This window comes from Myxozyma melibiosi, assembly GCF_037950935.1.
Source record: "Myxozyma melibiosi strain Phaff 52-87 chromosome Unknown BZA70scaffold_1, whole genome shotgun sequence".
NCBI classification, from domain to species: domain Eukaryota; kingdom Fungi; phylum Ascomycota; class Lipomycetes; order Lipomycetales; family Lipomycetaceae; genus Myxozyma; species Myxozyma melibiosi.
In genome coordinates, this window is record NW_027042915.1 from 2251791 (window position 1) to 2265363 (window position 13573).

General features: G+C 49.9%; 7 protein-coding genes across 7 annotated transcripts; 2 read left to right on the top strand and 5 right to left on the bottom strand.

The window, feature by feature from the left end:
• Positions 1-27: 27 nt before the first annotated feature.
• Positions 28-2711, bottom strand: BZA70DRAFT_272541 (Sodium/hydrogen exchanger family-domain-containing protein). The gene is made up of 8 exons (XM_064911675.1): positions 2440-2711; positions 2329-2367; positions 2111-2266; positions 1918-2051; positions 1783-1859; positions 1520-1726; positions 1020-1455; positions 28-950 (listed from the first exon to the last, which is right to left on the bottom strand). The coding sequence occupies exons 1-8, from the start codon at positions 2477-2479 to the stop codon at positions 450-452; spliced, it is 1590 nt and encodes a 529-aa protein (XP_064770970.1). The 5' UTR covers positions 2480-2711; the 3' UTR covers positions 28-449.
• A 73-nt stretch (positions 2712-2784) lies between these two features.
• On the bottom strand, positions 2785-4116 carry BZA70DRAFT_272542 (uncharacterized protein). Its single transcript, XM_064911676.1, has one exon. It carries the CDS (start codon positions 4062-4064, stop codon positions 2994-2996), a length of 1071 nt encoding a protein of 356 aa, XP_064770971.1. The 5' UTR covers positions 4065-4116; the 3' UTR covers positions 2785-2993.
• A 26-nt stretch (positions 4117-4142) lies between these two features.
• On the top strand, positions 4143-4807 carry BZA70DRAFT_272543 (hit family protein 1). The gene is made up of 3 exons (XM_064911677.1): positions 4143-4233; positions 4293-4540; positions 4606-4807. The coding sequence occupies exons 1-3, from the start codon at positions 4191-4193 to the stop codon at positions 4747-4749; spliced, it is 435 nt and encodes a 144-aa protein (XP_064770972.1). The 5' UTR covers positions 4143-4190; the 3' UTR covers positions 4750-4807.
• BZA70DRAFT_272545 (putative DASH complex component Dam1) lies at positions 4808-5665 on the bottom strand. The gene is made up of 3 exons (XM_064911678.1): positions 5343-5665; positions 5217-5268; positions 4808-5154 (listed from the first exon to the last, which is right to left on the bottom strand). The coding sequence occupies exons 1-3, from the start codon at positions 5607-5609 to the stop codon at positions 4856-4858; spliced, it is 618 nt and encodes a 205-aa protein (XP_064770973.1). The 5' UTR covers positions 5610-5665; the 3' UTR covers positions 4808-4855.
• A 1965-nt stretch (positions 5666-7630) lies between these two features.
• Positions 7631-9692, bottom strand: BZA70DRAFT_272550 (uncharacterized protein). Its single transcript, XM_064911679.1, has 2 exons — positions 9266-9692; positions 7631-9195 (listed from the first exon to the last, which is right to left on the bottom strand). Exons 1-2 carry the CDS (start codon positions 9613-9615, stop codon positions 7800-7802), a joined length of 1746 nt encoding a protein of 581 aa, XP_064770974.1. The 5' UTR covers positions 9616-9692; the 3' UTR covers positions 7631-7799.
• A 134-nt stretch (positions 9693-9826) lies between these two features.
• Positions 9827-11993, top strand: BZA70DRAFT_253898 (mitochondrial threonine dehydratase). Its single transcript, XM_064910746.1, has 3 exons — positions 9827-11014; positions 11082-11657; positions 11715-11993. The coding sequence occupies exons 1-3, from the start codon at positions 10048-10050 to the stop codon at positions 11849-11851; spliced, it is 1680 nt and encodes a 559-aa protein (XP_064770975.1). The 5' UTR covers positions 9827-10047; the 3' UTR covers positions 11852-11993.
• Positions 11994-13035, bottom strand: BZA70DRAFT_272552 (uncharacterized protein). The gene has a single exon (XM_064911680.1). The coding sequence runs from the start codon at positions 12966-12968 to the stop codon at positions 12033-12035; it is 936 nt and encodes a 311-aa protein (XP_064770976.1). The 5' UTR covers positions 12969-13035; the 3' UTR covers positions 11994-12032.
• Positions 13036-13573: the final 538 nt, after the last annotated feature.

Here is a 13573-nt window from a genome sequence, read left to right on the forward strand (position 1 = left end):
CGTGCGGCTCCGTGGAGGCCTAAAACGGTACGTCGGCGGCTCTCTGCTGCACGTACCTTGACCGAGCTTTGCTGCAGCCAGACCGCTGATTAGGCTGATGAATGCACCATTTGCTGTCTGTATGCTTCTATGAGTTTTCATGTTGTTTTAATGCATCGCTGGTGCAATTGTATTCCTCTCGCGCCTGGCTATCATCCAATACACTGAGCTTGGCTCAGGTTGCACCCCGAAACACCGGTAGACCCTGAGCGCCAATCATTAAGTAGCCCCTAACCCAATTAACATGTCATTCATATGCTCAAGGATCTATTCCTGGGTCTAGAGAGACACTCTATACCGAATTACCATGCTTCTCTAGCCGTCCGACCTTCATCTGGTTATCCGATGCACTACAGTGGTCCAACTACCTTGTAGAGCCATCCTGTTCCCTGAGTTAACCATTTCTCCCGTCAATTGTCTTCCGTAGCTCTCACACCCGATCCTACGATCCCATTCCCATTCCCACTTGCGCTCACAGAGCCGCTCCGGCCCTGCGGCGCAATGTTCGAAGTGCTCACATTCCCGCTGGGTATCGGCGACAGCAAGCTCGGCAGGCCCAGGCCCAGATTAGCAAGGAACTCGTCGTCGTCCTCTTCTTCGGGTGGCACGCCGGTCGCGATGCCCAAAATCTCAAGCATCCGAGCAGTCGTACCGCCAAAGACTATAACCGTCAGCACGACCACCACAAGCACCGTCGCACGCAGAGCATCCGCGTCTTCGCCTTCCAGTCCGACCGCGAGCGCGACACCGACTGCGCCGCGTAATCCTGCCCAAAAGAGCATTATTTGGTATTTTTGCGACAGTTGCTCTGGTTGGACTCCTCCAGTAGCACGCGCTCGCGCTCGCAATACAAAATTAATCAGCTTTGAGAGCGGGAAAACGGCTGCCCATCGAGCAACACAGATACCGACCTAAACAAAGATAAGCCGGTTAGTAATTTCTCATACCACTTCTAACAAGACTAAGAAGGAGGAACATACCATAGTCACCACGATCAGAACGGGCTTATATACCAGCGTCACCTCAGTGAACAACGACAAACCCAAGTATATGAAGATAAAGTTCTCTGACAATTGAGCGAGCGTCTGGAATATGAGTTTGACCGCCAGCTGTGACCGTCGCGACATGTTGAAGTACGCATAATGCTTCAAAGTGACACCGCAGAAAAGCAGTGATACAATGCCAGACATGTGACACCCGTTTGAGAAAAAGTATGACCCGTAGGCAAAAAGGATGATAAGACAGGTCTCGATCGATTGGAAGGTGTTCACTTTCGAATAGCGCAGAACCATGGCTGTCAGTACGCCCACGATGGCGCCGATAAGTAAAGATATGGTGAATGTCATCAAAAAGATGCCAATACCCGCAAACATTCCCCGTATTCCTGTTGCCTCACCGTGCAGCTGCTGTGTCGTTCTAGAATCAAACACGAATATCAGCATGAGCATAGCTCTTTGGAAACGTATTCATGGGCACATACTCAAACATGACGATAGAAACAGCATCGTTCAACATGCTCTCGCCAAAAATAATCGTGTATAGTTTCGGATCAACTTGGTAGGCATTGAAGATCGATAGAATCGTAACCGGATCGGTCGCCGAGAGTGTTGCGCCAACCCCAAGCGCGGTCACAAACGGGATGTTTAGACCTTCCAGGCCGATGAATGCCCATATGTACAGTATACATCTGAAAATATCATCATCAGCTGTAGATTCTTATACTGTACAACCAGAAGCACTTACCCTAAGACTACTGCTGACACAAAGGTACCAGCAAATGCAAAAGTCAAGATAGTACCTATATTCCTTGAGAAATTGGCCTAGCTTTTGTCAGTACACTCAAAAACCATAAGGAAGAAGCTGCAAGCGCACGCATACCAGATGTAACTCATAACCACAGTTAAGAATAATTGGAGGCAAAAGCAAGTTGAAGAAGAACGACGACTTGAATGAGACCGCATCGCGAATATACTGGTTCGCCGAAAAACGGATGATCAGTCCAACAACCATTCCTAAGTAGATCAAAACGTCAGAGCGAACCAATTACAGCCCAGCAGCTCAGCAAACCTACCCGAAAGAATGGAAACCACTGTCTCGTGTACGCTCTGGATCTTGCGAATCTGCAGATAGTAACTTGTCCAAAGCGATCCGATCAAGAGCACAATCAAGATGAACAGAGCCCAAGAGGAGTACTGCTCTTGCTGACTTGGATCACTGACCCCATCGTCTATATTTAAACCAGTCAGATGTCGGACTGATTACAGTCTCGAAGCAGGTATTTAATCATACCTTCTGGGTTCCCGTTGAAGTCTGTCTCTTGTCGTTTACCTGCATAACAATCCAGATTAGCTTTCAATGCTCATCAACACAAAAACACATAGTAGCTCAATTAGTACATACTCAAGCTCTCCAAAATTGTTGTTCCTAAAAGAGACAGCATCTTTGACAGTAACTGCCCGCGACCTTGGTTCGGGTGTTTTGATGATGATTAGAAGATGGACGCGTACGCCGCTAAGAACTCCTCAGTTTGAGGATATTCGTGGATTCAAGCAGTTAGCACTAGTTTCTCCGTAGAATATATCTCTCTTGGTTTATATTCCAAGCACAGTTGGTTCTATGTGCTTTATAAAACTGTGGAATGTGACGATTCGGCGAGAGTTAGAAGAACCGCTGGCTGCTGCACATCAGCTGTAAATGTGTACCGAGCGGCTTATCGCGTAAAATGAACCTTCCTTCGCTTTTGCCCCTCGGCTGATCACACAGCATATTTGAAACCGCTGCTACAAATGTTTTATTATCGTATTATATTCATATATACACATCCGTACAGTCAATTACATCTACCATTACTATTGCGACAATATCGTACATCCAGCGACTCACAACAAATCACTGTGCGAATTCAAGAACTACCAGAAATACGCCGGTAACCCCACAAAACACACGCCGCCTCTCTACCGCCGCCTGAACAGTTCTCGCTTCTGTTTCCGCTGCATCTGTAGCGCACTGAACGCATCGGGAACATCGGCCAGCACGTCCAGCCGTAGACTGCGCAGGTTCCGCTCGATGTCTTCTCTAGAGATCTGACAGAGCGGAATCCCGAATTCGCCTCGCTGCCGCCGCGACGCCGCATCCTTCACGCCATCCACGATTTTATACTGCACAATATCATCGTACTCCGCCAAGGTCCGACACGGACTCCGTAAAAACGAGCAAAGCTCATGTATGAGTATAGACGAGTTGATCGGTCCCAAGTAATCCGACAGAACCCCAACTGCCAGCTTGAACCCTCGCACGCACTGAATATCAATTACCTGTAGCATGTAGCATATCCGCCTGCATGCGTCGATCTCTACCGAAGGCTTGAGCGACGGCGCGGCTTCGCAAGAGCCACTCGATAGCAAAAACGGGAAGGCCAACAGTTCGCGCCGGATAAATGCGCGGGCGCGACTTTGCAGTTCCAGAGATCTACCGACTAAACCTGGCGACAGAGTCGTGAAGCCCGTGTAGCTGTTTGTACCGATATGGCATGCTCTTAATGAGTTGCGGTAAACAAACTGACGACGCATAACCTCAAGACGAAGATCAGGATCATAAGCAGGCTCCTCTGAGGTCCTCCTCCGGCTCGAGTCGCGTCGATTTCGCGGTCGTCGGCGCGTTCGTATCGACTCTTCATGTGAGCTCTGCGAGTCCTCTCGCAATACCGACGCCGGAATGGTAATATACTGCTGTCCAGATCCCTCATATTCAAAACTGATCTCAGTCACCTCGGTTTTGCAAAGCGGGCACGCGTTCTCTGGTGAAATCTCAAGCCATTGCAGAATGCATGGCAAGTCCCAGATATGCCGACAAGGCAGCGTCCGCGCCAGCTTGGCTACCGGAATAGGACACAGGCATATAGCGCAGTTATCAGAACTATCATCAGATCCAGGCTCAACTACTCCCGAGACCATGTGGGATGGTGCAGGGATCAGCTGGTTGAGTGAAGAGTTGCCATCGCCATTGCCTCGAGGTGGATTGATCATCGTAAGCACAGTTGGGTCTTGTGTTGTCAGCTAATGGTTCCCCGACTTCTGCTCCATGCGCCATCGATCCGGATCAGAGGCACAATCGAATCAGATCGCATATCTTTCTTCGTTACTACTTCCACAATGTCGTTGAACGCTTCTTGCTTGTTTTGCCGGATTATCAAGGGTAATTGTGTACAATAGCCCAGATCAGAAGCATCCAGGATACTAACAGATCAACTACAGGCGAGATCCCGTCCTACAAAGTGTTTGAATCGTCAAAGGTCTACGCCTTCCTAGACATCAATCCTCTCTCGGAGGGACACACGTTGGTCATTCCGAAATACCACGGCGCAAAGCTTCATGAGATCCCCGATGACTATCTCAGTGACATCATCCCTGCGGCTAAGAAGATAGCTCTTGCTCTCGGAGCTACGCCTGACGATGCGTTCCAGTACAACATTCTGCAGAACAATGGCACCATGGCTCATCAGGTAGGTCTACCTACGATTTAATCGGACTATATGCGTTGAGAAGGAGCTGACTGATTACTATGTAGGTTGTTCAACATGTGCACTTCCATGTCATCCCGAAGCCCACCGAAGCCGAAGGTCTCGGCGTTGGATGGCCCCAGAAGCCTACTGACTTTGATGCGCTCAAGAAGACTCACGAGGAGCTCGTCAAGAAGATCGAGTCGCTATAAGTGTTCAGCAGCTACCTCTTTCCGTGAACGTCGAATATATTAAAACTAAAAGCCAAACTGAACCCGTCCCTACCCATACAAACATAGCACACACTTCTGTTCTCCACTAATGAATTCGAGCCTTTGTACTCGTCGGAATCGCGCGATTCGAATTAGAAAGTGCGGTTCTCGGCTGCTGAGATTTTCCGTTTGCCGTAGTGTTCGAGCCTGTCGATGCGCCTGCCGTTCTTGCTTTCGTAGGCACGTTCGATGAGTTACGCGTGTTGGACTGTAGCGGAGCACGCTTTCTTGTGCCCGTCGGGCGGGCAGTTCCTGGTCTGCAAGTCTGTCTCTCTGTCTCCTCGGATTCTTCTGAGGTCTGCTCTAGGTCGAGCGCACTCTCTTCTGAAAGCAGCGCGCCTTGTTCTATAGCAATACGAGTTAGTAACGGTCCAACTAGGTAACGTTTGAGCAGTGTAAACACTCACGTAACAATATCTCATGCTCATTTGACCGTTTAAAAGAGTCCGAAGTAGGTGCCTATAAAACATCCAAAGAGTCAGCGCTTGAATATATCAACAAATAAACCCATTCTTTGAAAGTTGTCTGCACACCTCTTGAAAATCAACACACCACGCGTTAACCTCCAGCCCATACAGAAACGCCGCGAAACTCTCGCTAAACCGCGCAAGATTCTCATGCATCAAATCTAGATACTGGAAATTCGTATCCAAATCAGCCAGCGCGTCGCTGAACTCGGACAGCTGAGGTTTCAGCGCCTCCAGCGGGAAGGCAGACGAGAATGGGTTGACTGGGCGAGACACCGAGCGGCGGAGCGGTGTTGTCGGACGAGATGCCCGGTGAGAACGTTGGACCGACATCGTAAAAAAGTATCCACAGTGTATTCAGAGATATCTATGTCGATTTGAAATCTGATGATATATATTGATCTGGAAGAGAGGCGGTGGTGCAAGACGCGTATTGTTTACATTAGGGTAAGGGGTTTGTTGACTCTGCGCGCGAGCAGACATCACAGGAACAACACCAAGATATCTCAACGTTCGATGCTTGTCTCTTGTTAGAGCCAGAGGATAGGTAGAGTCTGTTCTAAATCTACTTAAAAATATATGATGGTTTACGAATTGACGGTAGCAATGGTTAACCGGCTGTTCCATCACGAATCGTGATCAAATTCTGCATACACTATACCAAAGCTGCTAGCAATCATCTACATCAAGAGAGCATTTATTTTTTTTTCTTTGGGGTTTTACAATACGAAACCGCTCCGCTCACACTCTTCCGTTCCGTCAGTCACTATCAGAAAACAGTAACCCCGTCACACCGTAGAAAGGCCCACAGACACATTCCCAGCACAGACAGGAAAGACAGAACAGGAAGAGCGCGCGCAGAGCGGCTGGTGCCAGGATCAGGAAGAATGCGTTACGCATACTCTTGTTCAAGAACAAGAACAAGAGTTATGTGGGACTCTGCGACGCCGCTTGTGTTGAACAAGCGGACTCTCGATGTCGCCATACCCACTAAAACCCGACTTCATCCAGAAAACAGTTCAAGAACTGTCTCCGTATTGGTAGATTGTCAATGTTGTCGCATGATCCGCTCGACTTGCCGTCGGAAGTCTCCAGCCGAATGGCCCCCCTCATGACAAGTCGGTTGGTCTCGCGGACTCTCTTCAACACTCCGTCGCCACGGGCTCCGGGCGACGGCGCGGCGTGCCAGCGCGCATGTGTGAGAGACGCGACAACGTAGACGTTTTGAATCCGATGAGCAACCTGGCTAAAGAAGAATCTCATCAGATTGACCGCCCGGCCAACAGCGCCAGTGAGGCACCTTAAGGGCGGTCACGCAGAGTACCGAGCCGGCAAGGGAATATCTCCCCAAGCATCTGCATGCTCACTCGGTACCCGCGTTGTTTGCGGATGTTTGTCAGGCTCTAGATACCCTGCGATACCGCCACAACGTGTCCTCCCACGTTAGACCGAGAACTGTGTGTACTCTGCCACGCAGCTCAAGGACTGTAGCGGCCGAGAAGCAAGGCGCGAATAGCTGCAGACATGGCGAAACTGTCCGAGGACATTATGCGCCCAACGGTTCCAGAATGCCATTCTGCCGACAGCGTGGAATGCACCGTACTATTGCGCTCGCTTCCCGCTAGAGTGGACTGACTTCATCACCCAACGACATCCGCGGTCGTTGGGTTGCTCACGTCCCTGCTAAACAAGTGGTGGAGACCACTTGCTTTGGTTAGCAAGGGCGTTTCTGCCGCAGGGTGCGCGGTAGAGGACCAGCGCATCTGTACATTTTTTGTTAGTTGAGAGCTCTGTGCTGACCGTAAAGCTGTACTTACTATCATTTTGCCGTGGTAGAGCGAGATCAAGCAGCCAGCATCACCAATCTGATCTTCCACTGGCTGCGTCGCAGAGACAACCGCGTGGGGCGTCCGCCAGTTAACCTGCGGGTCCCAGATAGACCTGTACTATGGAACCATACAACCCGCCCATACGAGAAGGCTCTCTGGGCAGGACTGTCTGGGGTCAGAGAGCCGCTAAGCTGCGCACAAAAACATAAAAACAGCTAACCAACGAGCTTAGCGGCGGGTATCGCAGTCGATCTATTGCCAAAAAAATAGATGCGACTGAAGAGGCGGGGAGGGGTATCAGAACCAACTGGTGAGGAAGGGAAGAAGAGAGGAAGAAGAGGCGGGCGCGCTGAAATGTGCGGATTTCAAGGCAGGCGGGCGCGTGTCTGGTGTAATAGGGTTTCCAGATCTGGCCGAAAGTAAACAGAGACATACGCGCAGGCCGTTTCTTAATTTTTACCATTTACAACATCACCATCTGCTATTTGATGCAATCGACCTAGTTTTAATGAAAATCAAATTAATGCTATCTATATTGAGCGTGTAAAGATATGGCACCGTGGTCACTTCTATGTACAAACAATTGACTTTCCCTATGAACTATTGACCATTTCTGCGTTCACCATTGAACTCACCGAAGACATTAAAAAATGCAATGTAATGCCGATAAAAACAAAATTAAAGACATGAGAGCTCAGAGAGTATCCTTCCCAGACCGTGATCCTTTCCTGTTGATTTTAATATCCAACCAGGGAAGCCTCTCCAGGGTCCTAGACTCTTCAAACGAGGGCCCTTCGTACTCCGCCTCTAACTGCGCACCTACCGATTTCGGCCTTAACTGAGCTGATGTAAAGGGCTCGTTCTCACTACCCACCTTTGTTCGCTTGGCAAGGATATACTGGCGCGCGCTAGGATTGTTCACTGTCCGATTGATGCTGATGTCGTCTCTCGAGCCGTGGCATCGTTTCTTCAGAATGCCATCTGTGAAGGTCTCTGGTCGACTCAGTCGCTCTCTGCCAAACTCGGGAGAGCTTCTTGGCTCTGCATCTCTCACTGGTGGCTTCGCTTTGCCCAAAATCCCAGCTATTACACCGTTACCTGCACGAGCTCCCAGATTTCCAGAATATGCACGTTCTGTCCTCGATAGGAGGGATTCCTGCGAATCGGTCAAGTCCATCAAACTATCACCAGCACTATCTCCCTGAGACTTGACGGGGTCTTGTCCACTAGGTAAATCTTGTAGCCTACTGCCAGCATCAGATAGCAAGTGTGCCCCCATCAATCTGTCTGCTGAAAAGATGCTGCCGGTAGGCTTCGCTCCTGATGCATTTTCACCTTCTCTATCACTGATTTCACTACCAGAGTCTTCAGAAGGTATCGAAGGAGCTGCACTAGTGTCGAAATAATCCCTAGCAGCGGCTAACAACTCCTCATCCTCCTCCTCCTCCCTGTCTATCTCTTTCTGTTCTGCATCATTTGCAACCATACTGCTGTCAAATTTGGGTGTCAGCGATGCAGATAATGGAGGATCTGTAGGCGGCATTGATGAGGAATGCTTCCGCGGATCGACATCAAGTGTTGGCTCGGCTGGTGAGCTCGTACAAGGAGGCAAAATCAGACGAGGATTCTGCGAGTCTTTAGGAAGAGTGAGAGAGGGTGTGCGATCATATTTGAAGCTCAATGATCTTCCAGAACCGGGGGTTTTGAACCCAGTGGGAACATCTTCATCCAGTCGGAGAGGTAAAGGTGCAGAAACTTTTCGCGGACGAAGTTTTTTGGGATTCAGTGGCGCGGAGTCGGGAGTGAGCACGGGTAGGTTCACCATCGGAGAGCTGCGAGCTAGTCTATCTGATTTGCCGTCGCAGACTGAGCTATCGAGCCAACGACGAACGTGGTTTGTCGCGTCCACCGGTGTACTTGTTGTGAAATCATCGTCCTGCTGTTGAATATCAAACGACCGGTCCTCGAATGGTTCAGGAGACGACACCGTAGCGTGTACAATACTCCCACTTTCCAGTACGCAGGCTGCCAGATAGTCGTCGTCAAAGTCGCATGAGGATTCATTTGTGAGATCAACCAGCTCTAAATTCCTGGAGGCCGCAATAATCACGTTAGCCAGCTTAATTGTAATTCTCAAAGGTCCAAAAATTACTGACTTACTCTTTGTATATCTTCCTGTGTCTCTCTATTATCTCCTCTTTGAGCTGCCGGATCGTGACTGTGCGTGTCGTAAGATGGATGAACTTGCGGACGGTCTCCAGCTGAACATTGTCACAGGAGCCTTCGCGATCAAACACAGATTGATCCTGTAAGTCATAATTAATTCCGCAGTACTCTGTTGCATTTATAGCGTCTTTGTTATTGACAGCACCGGTTTGGTCGCCGGTCTGCGCAGTCTGCCGAAGCGAATCAACTGATCTCCCCCTCGACGCAGCTGCGCGCACAACCTTCACATGAAGAAGCAGCGGAGTATCAGACGGACTCAAAGATCTCCTCATCTCTTCCAGCATCTATTCTCATATCTCAGCCGACGATAGAGCAGCACACAGTGACCAGTCGTGGAAGGACCTCAGCAGGGGGAGAAGCATCAGACGCGTCTGAAGGCCTCCTCCCGCGCGCCGTCCAAATTAGGTTTAAAGGGTGCTTCCTTTTTGGGAATTAGGTTTAAAGTCAAACTCTAAAGTTTCGATGCGGGCCCGCCGACTTCGCTCGCCGGTTTTTGCTCTCCGGTCTGCCTCTAAAACCTCGACAGAACCAGAGATCTGCTCGTCGAATCTGCGTCTTTTGTCTCGAAGGAGTTTATCAGGAAGTGCTGTAGAGCTACCTATAGTTATATTTTAATATAGCTCTCAGCAAACCAGTGTCTGCGAAATACAAGCTCCCAGCTTTCGTTTGATACCGCTATAACCACCAGCTTATATCTTTATATCCCCACAACAGCAATGTCTTCCACCTCGGCTCAGGACGAGGACCTCAGGCGACGCAACACGCTTCAGGCTGCGCAGCCAAAAGTTGACGGACTGTTTGAGTACGCAGCGTCTGCATCCTCCACGCCATTGTCGTATGACTCAGTCCCGCAATCTCTCCTTATGCCAGACGGCACTCCAGATTACCTCCGCCTCATTCTCACCTCCCGAGTATACGATGTCGTCAAAGAGACTCCCTTGACGAATGCTATCGGCCTGAGCACCCGTCTTGGTGTCAACGTCGTTCTCAAGCGAGAAGATCTACAGCCGGTCTTCAGTTTCAAGCTGCGCGGTGCTCACAACAAGATTGCCCAGCTGCCAGTCGAGGATCGCTGGAAAGGCGTGATTGCTTGCTCGGCCGGCAATCATGCCCAGGGTGTCGCATACTCTGCGCAGCACTTGGGAATCCCCGCTACCATTGTCATGCCGGTCGCTACTCCTGCAATCAAGCACACCAACGTGACCCGCATGGGATCCAAGGTCGTTCTATTTGGAGAAGACTTTGATGCCGCAAAGGCCGAGTGCGCCAGATTAACAGAAAAGCATGGACTCACCAATATCCCTCCATTTGATGACCCTTATGTCATTGCTGGACAAGGCACGATTGGAATGGAGCTGCTGAGACAGATTGACATCCAGAGTCTACAGGCTGTCTTTGCTTGCGTCGGAGGCGGCGGTCTCGTTTCCGGTATCGCAGTCTATATAAAACGCATTGCGCCCCACGTCAAAGTCATCGGCGTCGAGACATACGATGCAGATGCGCTCTATCAGTCTTTCCAGGCCAAGGAGCGGAAAACCCTCAAGGAGGTTGGACTATTCGCCGATGGTGCTGCTGTCAAAGTTGTCGGAGAGGAGACCTTCCGCCTGTGCTCGAAATACGTTGACGAAGTTGTTCGCGTCAACACCGACGAGATCTGTGCTGCCATGAAGGATATCTTTGAAGGTAAGCCCGACGTTTACACGTTTCTAACTGCCACAAGTCCAGTACTAATGTTTCCTTCTTCACCTAGATACACGAGCGATTGTCGAGCCATCCGGTGCCCTATCTGTCGCTGGATTGAAACGCTATGTGGCCTCTCACCCCGAGTTGAAGGCCTCCGGAGCTTACTGTGCTATTCTCTCGGGCGCCAACATGAACTTTGACCGTCTTCGTTTCGTCGCCGAGCGCGCCCAGCTAGGAGAAGGCCGCGAAGTTTTCATGATGGTCACCATTCCCGAAGCGCCAGGAAGCTTCCGAAAGCTTCAGAACGTCATCTTCCCTCGCGCTATAACTGAGTTCTCCTACAGATTTTCAGGGGGTCCCGACGCATACATCTACATCTCCTTCTCTGTCTCGGACCGGGATGCTGAGGTGCCCGCGATCCTTGAGGAGCTGAAAGCAAACAGCATGATCGGCGTTGATATCAGTGATAACGAACTCGCCAAGAGTCACGCTCGCTATCTTGTCGGTGGCAGAGCGGCTGTCCCGGACGAGAGAATCTATAGATTCGAGTTCCCCGAGCGTCCCGGTGCTCTGAAGAAGTTTTTGGATGGTTTGAAGGTCAACTGGAATATCACACTATTCCATTATCGTAATAACGGAGCTGGTAAGTTGGTTGCTAGTATTTTTGGTTTCTGTTCACCTGTACTAACACAAATTTTAGACATCGGCCAAGTTCTTGCTGCTCTCTCAGTCCCACCAGAGGAGTGCAAGGACCTTGCGAACTTCCTTGAGGATCTCGGATACCCAAGCGTCGACGAGACCAATAACCCAGTGTACCAGAACTTCATCAAGTCATAGAGAGGTAGAGGTCACGATAGATGTTGCTATAGGTTGTACGCTATGCGAAAAAATAATTCCTGTTTAATTTAGTTTTGGCTTTGCCTCATGTCTGTCAAAGGCACATGAGTTCAGAGAGTTAAATATACAGTTATACCCCATAAGTAATTTGTAAATGTGAATATATTTGATATTCTTGTATCTATTTTTTTGTATCGCCTTTCCAGCCCATCCCTCTGAGCAAAGCATAACCAAAATCCTCGACCGGGACCGATTCGTATGCATCCATATCAGGCGCGTCAGGACGAGATTCGATATCTAACTTATAAGCCTCCTCCTCCGACAAAGCTTGTTGTCGCATCTGCTCGGCTGATAGCGTCGTAGAAGTTGAGGCCATCTTGATCACGATATCTGACACTGCCTTCTCTTCTTCTATGAACTCGGCCGCTAGTTTTCGGATTTCTCGTTCTTCTTTGGTTTCCTGTTTCTGCTTTACCGAGGTCTTGATGCCATCTGTTTGATTCTCGGATTCAGATTCTTGCTGTTCTGTGACTTCGGGCGTCTTCTGTGATGTCTCTATAGGTGCCTCTTTTCCCTGTCCCTTCTCTCGGAACGTCAAGCCATAGTTGGCCTTCCGCTGCCTCTGTTTCTCCTGCTCGTCAGCCTGGCGATCGCGCTCAGCATCAATGACCGATCCCACCGGCATATACAGCGCGCGCTTCTTCTTTGCCTCCTCGATCCAGTTCTTGTTCTTAGGCGGCACAATTACCAACGGCTTACTCTCCTCCTCTTTGTTCACCGTAATCGCATTCCCACTCTCGGTGTCAAACCCCACTATAAGCTCGGTAGGCGATGGTGATCTCGCTCTCTTCTGTCCTCGTCCTTGCAGCGTCGTGCCTTTTCCTTTCAACCCACTCCCAAGCTTCACAGAAAACTTGCCAGGCTTGAGCTTCCCTTTCGCGTCGTTTGCAGCGTTTCCCCCCAGAGAAAACGAGAATGCCGGTTTGCTGGCATCGCCAGATGACTGCTGGCTGGTGGCGCCTGCTGTGTTTGAACCTGCGGCCTTGAACCCCGATGCCGCGATAGGCGTTGCGGCGGGCTTGGTCAGTTTTCGCGCTGGCGCTTTGAAGCCAGACATTCTTGAAGACCTGTCGCCTGGATACCCCCGTAGACTGCCGGAGGTTGGATCAACGAAAGAGCTGGCTGGATACTCAAATCAACAAAATCGTGAATTTGGAGCCATCGAAGGAGCCCTTACCCAACGCTTTCTTGAGGTTAGGGCTCGAATAGAGGCCCTTGATGCAAGAAACGTAGAATGGCAATAGTCTACTATCGTCACTCGCAGCCGATAAATACCACAAAATACAGAGATGCCGCCCAAACGAGGTCGAAAGGCGGCGAAGAAGGAAGAGAATGTTGAGGAGACAAGTCAGGATGAGGTGAAGACTATTTCGGCGTCAACTGAACATGCTGATAGCGTTGAGGAAGAGCAAGCCGGTCGAGACGAAACGGTAGAAGGCAAAGTTACAGAAGGAAAGACAGATTTTGGAGATGGCGATACTGCTGGAGCTAAGGCTGAAAGGGACTTAAAAACAGAAAGTACAAAGGGTGAGAAAGGGCAAGGTGGTGACAAGGAATCGAGTGCAGATGCGACGACAGCAGATGAAGATCCCATCGCGAAAGCCAAAGCCCGGAGAGAGAAGTTCAGACAGCTAAAGATGAAGATGGTGAGTACATAGATTT

What these genes read in the sequence shown, in the direction of transcription:
- BZA70DRAFT_272541 (XM_064911675.1), bottom strand. Translation starts at nt 2,479, where the DNA reads ATGCTGTCTCTTTTAGGAACAACAATTTTGGAGAGCTTGA. An exon ending in AGTGGTTTCCATTCTTTCGG is followed by an intron (nt 2,052 to 2,110) that starts GTAGGTTTGCTG and finishes TGATCTACTTAG; the next exon opens with GAATGGTTGTTGGACTGATC. An exon ending in GTGGTTATGAGTTACATCTG is followed by an intron (nt 1,860 to 1,917) that starts GTATGCGTGCGC and finishes GACAAAAGCTAG; the next exon opens with GCCAATTTCTCAAGGAATAT.
- BZA70DRAFT_272542 (XM_064911676.1), bottom strand. Translation starts at nt 4,064, where the DNA reads ATGATCAATCCACCTCGAGGCAATGGCGATGGCAACTCTTCACTCAAC.
- BZA70DRAFT_272543 (XM_064911677.1), top strand. Translation starts at nt 4,191, where the DNA reads ATGTCGTTGAACGCTTCTTGCTTGTTTTGCCGGATTATCAAGG. An exon ending in GTTTTGCCGGATTATCAAGG is followed by an intron (nt 4,234 to 4,292) that starts GTAATTGTGTAC and finishes GATCAACTACAG; the next exon opens with GCGAGATCCCGTCCTACAAA. An exon ending in ATGGCACCATGGCTCATCAG is followed by an intron (nt 4,541 to 4,605) that starts GTAGGTCTACCT and finishes ATTACTATGTAG; the next exon opens with GTTGTTCAACATGTGCACTT.
- BZA70DRAFT_272545 (XM_064911678.1), bottom strand. Translation starts at nt 5,609, where the DNA reads ATGTCGGTCCAACGTTCTCACCGGGCATCTCGTCCGACAACACCGCTC. An exon ending in GGTGTGTTGATTTTCAAGAG is followed by an intron (nt 5,269 to 5,342) that starts GTGTGCAGACAA and finishes GATGTTTTATAG; the next exon opens with GCACCTACTTCGGACTCTTT. An exon ending in TGAGCATGAGATATTGTTAC is followed by an intron (nt 5,155 to 5,216) that starts GTGAGTGTTTAC and finishes GTATTGCTATAG; the next exon opens with AACAAGGCGCGCTGCTTTCA.
- BZA70DRAFT_272550 (XM_064911679.1), bottom strand. Translation starts at nt 9,615, where the DNA reads ATGCTGGAAGAGATGAGGAGATCTTTGAGTCCGTCTGATACTCCGCTG. An exon ending in CACAGGAAGATATACAAAGA is followed by an intron (nt 9,196 to 9,265) that starts GTAAGTCAGTAA and finishes TGCGGCCTCCAG; the next exon opens with GAATTTAGAGCTGGTTGATC.
- BZA70DRAFT_253898 (XM_064910746.1), top strand. Translation starts at nt 10,048, where the DNA reads ATGTCTTCCACCTCGGCTCAGGACGAGGACCTCAGGCGACGCAACACG. An exon ending in CATGAAGGATATCTTTGAAG is followed by an intron (nt 11,015 to 11,081) that starts GTAAGCCCGACG and finishes TTCTTCACCTAG; the next exon opens with ATACACGAGCGATTGTCGAG. An exon ending in TTATCGTAATAACGGAGCTG is followed by an intron (nt 11,658 to 11,714) that starts GTAAGTTGGTTG and finishes CACAAATTTTAG; the next exon opens with ACATCGGCCAAGTTCTTGCT.
- BZA70DRAFT_272552 (XM_064911680.1), bottom strand. Translation starts at nt 12,968, where the DNA reads ATGTCTGGCTTCAAAGCGCCAGCGCGAAAACTGACCAAGCCCGCCGCA.